Consider the following 7398-nt stretch of genomic DNA (forward strand, 5'->3'; position numbering starts at 1 on the left):
GCCATGATGCAGCCATGATGCAGTCATGATGCAGTCATGCAGGTTTCTTTTAGCCAGAGAGACACACAGCCTTTAAGCTCCCTGTGTATTTGACTGGGGCAACTTAACCCCTCCTACTCTGCACTTTGTTTGTTATAGGCCTTGCTTACAATCCTCCAGGAAAAACAAGCATCCCAACACCCCCTCAGCCCCCTCCCACCCCCACCCCCACCTCCAACAACAAAAAATAACCCTTCTCACACACACACACACACACACACACACACACACATACACACACACACACACACACACACACACACACACACACACACACACACACTCACACACACACACACACACACACACACACACACACACACACACACACACACACACACGTTCACACACATGCATGCACGCATGCACTCACACACGCATGCAAGCATGCATGCTCCTCTCTTCATCCAACATGTGACGTTTTAATTGCTAAACAGATGTTAATGGGATTCCGCACCTAGAGGAAAATAAAATCCCCCCCCCCCCCACACACACACACACACACTGTTTGCGCTCTTTGATAAACAGAGGCCCACCGAGAGGTTGGCATCTTTCCATGTGTGTAATTAGAGAGTAGAGACTACATTAAATGTGATCCCGACTGATCTGAACGCCGTCAGACGGCCAAACCTTCTGTGTTCCAACTTCCAAAACAAAGCGCTACTTTTCAGGAAATGGAAATAAAATCATAGTGATACATTTAATAATAATAACCCGTGTACCAATGGATCAAATGTAGTTATTATTTATAGTCACAAGATCGTGTTAATACTTTTCATTAGTTTCATATTAGACCCGCAGACAGATTTTTATCACTTTCAGTTTCAGATATATGTATTTGTTTTGTCTGTTATCCCTTCCAAGCCGGCGACACCTCTTATGTGTCCCATTAGCTGTTTGTTTGCCCTGGACATCATTTAAAAAGGTTTCCCCGAAAGCTTCAGAATCAGCATCGGGTGTAAATGGCTATACTTTGTGCACAACTCTCTTGTGCGATGAAATATGACATTCATTTATGGGGCTGGAGGGTGTGTGTGTGTGGGGGGGGGGGGGGGGGGGGTTATATACACTGTAAAAAGTTTAAATACATAATGGAGATGCGTGGCTTTCTGACGATGAACAGTATGAGCGTGTGTCCTCTGCTACTCAGTGGTGGAAAGTAACTGAGTACATTTGACTTAATTACAATTTTGAGCTATTTGTACCTTACTTGAGTATTTCCAATTCAAAATACTTTTACTTCTATACTCCACTACATCTCGGATGCAAATATTGTACTTTTACTCCACTATATTTATGTGAAAACTATATTTACTAGATACTTTGTCGATTTTGATTATTATTTCAAAACATACATTAACTTCAGCACTATATTATACTTTTTGGAAATAGCCGATCTACAGGCTTTTTGAAAACTTGAAACGGAACATTCTGCAAATACATTTTGATGCCAATACTTTTGCACTTTTTACTCAAGTACATTTATAATTCCGGACTTTCACTTCTAACGGAGTATTTCTACATGCAGAATGAACACTTTTACTGAAGTAAATGTGAATGTTTTTCTTCCACATGCAGGGACACGGAGTACAAAGGCCTGCAGCTGTCCTTGGACCAGGTCACGTCCAAAGCCCACTTCCCCTACGCCGCCAACAGCAGCGCCAGCAGCACCGCCGCCACCAGCAGCCTGCCGGAGACCCGCCGGGCCGCCAAGAGCCGCGCCTCCCGGCCCAAGGCCAAGGCCCGGCTGTCCCCGTACACGCAGGTGATGATTTGTAAAATTGATTTGAAATCACATAAAAAAATGAATGACACGCGTATCATTAACTGTATGTTTCTCAGTGACAAACTGACAACCTCCCGGCAGTGTTTTGTTTTGTAGCTCTAGTTCATAACATTAGCCGCTGTTGTCACCTGCTCCGCCATGCGGCCATAGAGTTTTACTCTATGGTTTTACTGACTTTACTGACTTAACTGGGTTAAGACTTCCGCGGTGCATCGTTTCAGGCACTCCCATTGGCTTAGGCAGCCGTTTCAGATTATGGGTTCTGACTCGGGGCAGCCAATCATGACGGTCGTCAAAGCCAACCCGAGCGAAAATAGTCCAGGTTTCACCTGGCAAAAAGAAAGTGTGTTTACGGCAATCTCCTAACATGCTGTTGTCATGGTCTCCAGTATAATCTCCTAACATGCTGTTGTCATGGTCTCCAGTATACCTAATCTCCTGGTCTCCAGTATACCTAATCTCCTAACATGCTGTTGTCATGGTCTCCAGTATACCGGCTTCCAGACGGAGCGCTGCTCCGAGTCGGACCAGGACAGCCCCTGGGGCGGCAGCCCCCTGACGGACACCGCCTCCCCACAGCTGGAGCAGGCCGAGGGCCTGGAGGCGTCCTGCGTGTACCGACAGTTCGCCGAGCCACGGGGCCTCTGCTACGGCCTCCCGCTCGCCGAGGAGCACCACCACCAGCACGCGCTCACGCCCACCGACGGCCACGCGGCGCCCCTTCACACGCACGGCTGCGAGCGCGGGCGCTGCGAGGCAGGGCGCTACTTCCTGGGAACCCCCCAGGCGGGCAGAGAGGCGTGGTGGGGTGGGGCGCGTTCTGTCCTCCCCCTGGCCAAGCAGGGCTCCCTGGAGGGGAACAGAGAGGGATATGACAGCAGCAGCATGCCCCACATCACAGCCATCCACAACCTCCATGGTAAGTGGCTCACTGTGTTCCTGTTTCCCAAAACAGTGGGTTGGGACCCATTTGTGGGTCACAGATAAATCTTCATGGGTCACGTCTGGAGTAAAAATCTAATTTTCTTTTCCTACACTTTTAATGCTACATAAATTAGCATTGGGTTGCTAGGCAATGAAGTAAACAGAAAATGTACCATAAAGCAAGATGGCCACACGCATCCACTACTCGTTATTGTAAACATTCTTTCAAATGCCTTTATCCTTTCCCAGATTGTGTCCCTGCTCAAAACAAGCTTTATTCATGGCCCACAGTACAGTAATGGTCGCAGTAACCAAGTGACAACAGGTCCATCACAAGACACATCGTAAGTTAGCCTGATGGTGGCGGTAACCAAGTGAAAACAGGTCCATCACAAGACACATCGTAAGTTAGCCTGATTTGCTCGCTCCGTGATTTGTTTGGTCACTTATACTCAGTCTGGCGAGCCCGGTTTAATTGAAACAATCCTGGCAGTTAACAGTTTTAATTAATTTAATTATTGTGTTGATGATATATGCAGTATAGAATTTTCTGTACTTTTTTATTTTATTTGTTCAAGATAAATAAAGATCTGAAATCAAAGATTTTTTATTTATTTGTAATAAAAATAATGTAAAAGAACTTTCTACATTTTAAAACATACACACAAACATAAATTCCATAAACAAAAAATATATAATTAAGAAGTAGTGAAAATAGCTGATCTACAAGCTCACAATGTGGTGGGAAGCGACGCGTTGCGCCCTTTTAGTAGTAAGAGTAGGAGTTAGGAGTTAGGAAGTTTTTGACCATTAATGTGGAGATACAGTATAGGCCTATATGTCTTTTTTCAGTCATTCTAATCATTGGGGGACAAACCACCTAACTCCACAAGTTGGAGTTTGAACAACAGTTTGAGGATCCAATGGAGTTAGGAGGTTTAGTCAGATGCACTTTTTGATACTTTTCATTGGTTCAATAATTGCAAAACCCACACACATAACGTAAAGGCTGTTCAATAGCACTGATTTATGAGAGCAACGATAACGAACAACAGGTCTGAATCTCTGAAGAGTCTATTCGGTCAGAGCACTGTACAGTACATCTTTAATATCATCTATAGGTTGCTGTTCATAATAGTCATCATGGTAGCCTATTTGAGAATTAATAAAACAAAGTCTGATCTGGGACAAGAACTATTATTTTAGAAACAGACCTATTATGACAAAATAGTTGGGGCTGAGTTGTGGCTTGAAATAGAGGGGGCCCTCACATGTCTGTGGTACGTTTAGATCTGATTTGTTCTGGGAATGCTGTAATGCAAAAGAGGTCACACGTGGGTGAATGAATCTGTTACCCCCTGATAGTGTGCTGTGCAACAGTCTAGTTCAGACAGTCAAAGCTACAGGCACAACAGGGTTAGCCAGCCCTCCAATTTCACTCTGCACTGAATCGATATCTGCCGAAACTCTGAAACGATGGGCCGTGCGGCTATATGTTTGAGTGGTGACAGAATATATCTTTGTTTCTCTGACCGTGTGTGAGACAAAATTTGTTGAAACAATTTATATTTATATGCAAAATTGGACGATAAATGTATTAAAACATTGCAGACGAAATGTGCACGACACACACATCTACGCCACGACATGGTTTGATGGCTTAGATGTGAGGTTAACATGGTGGTGACACTGAGCTGTCATTGGATCCCTCCAGGTGGAGGCCACTGGGACGAGGACAGTGTGGTCAGCTCTCCAGACGGGGGCTCCGCCAGCGACTCAGGGGACCGTTACCGCGGCGACCAGTACCGCTCCATTTCGCAGGAGCCCAGCAAGATGGAGACACTGATCCGAGCCACGCAGCAGATGATCAAGGAGGAGGAGAGCCGGCAGCATCTGCGCAAGGGCCCCCACGACACCCACCTGGCGCCGGCCAACGGCTTGCCCAAGGGCCCCGGCCCCTGCTTCACCTCCGAGTACGGCCAGGGGCCTCTGCAGAGTGCGCTGTGCCGGGGCTTGAGTCAGGTGATCAGCCCCGTCCAGAGTCCCGCGCCTCTCTCCAGGATCAGCAGCCCGGGGTCCGAACGCCTCCACAACCCCAAGGACTACCTCCAGATGGACATGCCCCCCATGCCTCTGCACCATGCCATGGATCGAACGGGCCCCTGCTCAGCCTCCCCCACCCCCGCCCCGGCCCTGTACCCTTCTCACCCGCACCCGCGGCCCTATTTGGACAAGCACGCCGGCTATTCCCTGACGGGCTACGCCCTGGAGCACCTCTACGACGCTGAGAGCCTCCGGGGCTACTGCAGCTCCACGGCCACGGGCCCCGCGCCCTACGACATGACACCGCACCTGCGCATGCAGGCTGAGCAGCCCCAGGGACACAAAGGCACCTCCGTCATCATCACCAACGGCAGCTAGCGCCCGTCACCCCACATCCACTCGGCCTCTGCTTGTCCCAATCCCCTTTTATCCATGAGCCTATAGCCAAGATCCCACTCATCTCAACCGTTCCATTTCGTTGGTGTCATTTTTTTCGTTCTTTCTCGCAGACCCAATTGACCCTTTTTTGCACTATCAGAGGTGGAGTAACGTTGAAGAGGGATCTTAGCCCCACCACCCCCATTATGACGGCAGGGTTCCCTGCGGTGCACTTTGTAGCTATGCAGATGAATCATCTGCTCACATCACGACGATCGGTTCCCAAAACGAAAGCATCATGAGCCTTTTTTGTCGCGTTAGAAACTCTGCAGATGTGAAAGAATATGCAAACCCATTCTGTTCATGTTCATTTTCCTCTCGTTCCCCTGGCCGGCATCGCAGGAGGGGAGCAGAAAGAGGACAGTGAGCTTTCAGTGTGTGTATCTACTGAACAGATAAGATGACAGGAGCATGAAAGCACGAAGAATATTATAAATGTTATGGAGCGTCAAGAATCCACCAACGCTGATTGCAGTGAATATTTCAACGGGCAACGCTAGGATGTCAGCTGCCTCAGTCGAAGGTCTATTTCTGGCGGCCAGGCATGTGTCGTAAATTGCGGTAAATAAACATGGCGTAGAAAAACGCCCGCTCCCTTTTGATTGAGAGGGTAATGAAAAACGTCACATTTGTAGCTGGCAAGCCCCGTAAATTAGAGACAGAAGCGAAAATACAGAGGACGCAAAAGCAAACAAGGGGAAATGATACAACAATAAAACAACTTTTCTCCCGTTAGTGACAGGTGCAGTAATCATATCTGAGGGGTTCAGCGACTGAGCGTGGAGAGTGACACGGCTGCAACACATTTAGCAATATGCAATTTGACCTGTTGGGTGCCAATTAAGGCTGCTTGATTGCGTTTGCCATGATGGACGCCAGCTCTGAGTTCAGTTGTCAAGATGTGTCGGTGACAACAGCTGTTTGTTGCTGTTACGCCGGCATGTTTGTATGACACGTATCAGGCGTTCCATTGAATAGGCTCTATATGCACACAGAATAACTCGTCCAGTCGTCCTATACTTCCGGGCCCCTTCCAACAACGTTCACAGGTGTTGCCGATGATACTAATGAAGACAGAGCCTTCATCTGGTCAAACACAGTCAGGCTGCTGTGCTATTGTGCATGTTGGCTCACTGGAAATTAACACTCTCATGCTACACCAGTGCGTTTCAAAGTGTCCTTGAGTGGGTTCCAATTGGCTCCGGGTACGTGTGTGTAACTCTGAGAGTGTGCAAACGGAACCAAATGGACCCTTAAGGATTTGGTTGTACAACACTCTTTGAGTTAAGGGGGTCCTTGGAATTAAAAAGATTGGGAACCACTGTACACTAAATGGAACAGAGCCTTAATTAGTGTTATCGGTAACACCGATGACACTAATTAAGGCCTGGAAGTAGGAAGAGTTCTTTCCAAAATGGCTGCTGTGCATATACTCTATTCTATTCCTTTCTTGATGAGTCCCTCGTCGCCCCTCAGATTCAGATGAACTTATATTTATATACAAGTTTGGATTTTTAGAGTTGTTGTTTTTGTTTTGTTTTGTCTAAAGCCTGGAACGTGTGCCATCTTTTAAAGTTATTTATGATCTACTGTACATAAGCTTGGGAAAGAAACAAGAAAAAACAACACCACGTTCAAGCACAAGGGCAAAAGAAAAAAAATGTATTTATTGAGTAAATGGTTCTTTATGATTTTTGAAATATAGCTGCAATCAAAAAGTCTGACTCTGCTTGCATATTGAGTGTGTTTTTTGACTGATACAAGACTCTACAAGAAATCGAAATAAACAAAATCCTTTTTGCAAAGAGAACTGTGTGTCAAATGCATTTTAAGTGTGAAAGCTCAAAGATAAACAAACCGGTCCCAAAGCCTGTGAAATCGCATTTTGATGGGAATAAATACAAAATACTTTGTATAACACAATCTCAAATAATTGAAAAAAAGAGTGTTATTATTATATAATAATAATAATTATTATTATTACCAGTAAGATGCCTGAGGGCGAGAAGATCAACATATGGAATGTCAGAACAGGTCAGCTCCATATGGATCTATAAGGGTTTGAGGTCAGATGACATCAGGGATCTCCATATATGGGTATTCCTATACATGGGCTTAATATTGATGACACCAAGGATCTCCATCCCAGATGATGTCACGTGATGTCA

General features: G+C 46.2%; 1 protein-coding gene across 2 annotated transcripts in view; it reads left to right on the plus strand.

Moving 5' to 3' along the window:
* sim1a (SIM bHLH transcription factor 1a) overlaps nt 1–6954 on the plus strand; it is a 27804-nt gene extending 20850 nt beyond the window's left edge. For both annotated transcript variants that reach the window (XM_080767631.1, XM_080767630.1), the window contains 3 exons: nt 1618–1804; nt 2315–2744; nt 4464–6954. In XM_080767631.1, coding sequence (XP_080623757.1) covers nt 1618–1804; nt 2315–2744; nt 4464–5170 — 1324 coding nt within the window. In that variant the 3' untranslated portion in view covers nt 5171–6954. The remainder of the gene's footprint in view (nt 1–1617; nt 1805–2314; nt 2745–4463) is intronic.
* Nucleotides 6955–7398: the final 444 nt, after the last annotated feature.

This window comes from Protomyctophum bolini (genome assembly GCF_963924005.1).
Source record: "Protomyctophum bolini genome assembly, chromosome: 7".
NCBI classification, from domain to species: Eukaryota; Metazoa; Chordata; class Actinopteri; order Myctophiformes; family Myctophidae; genus Protomyctophum; species Protomyctophum bolini.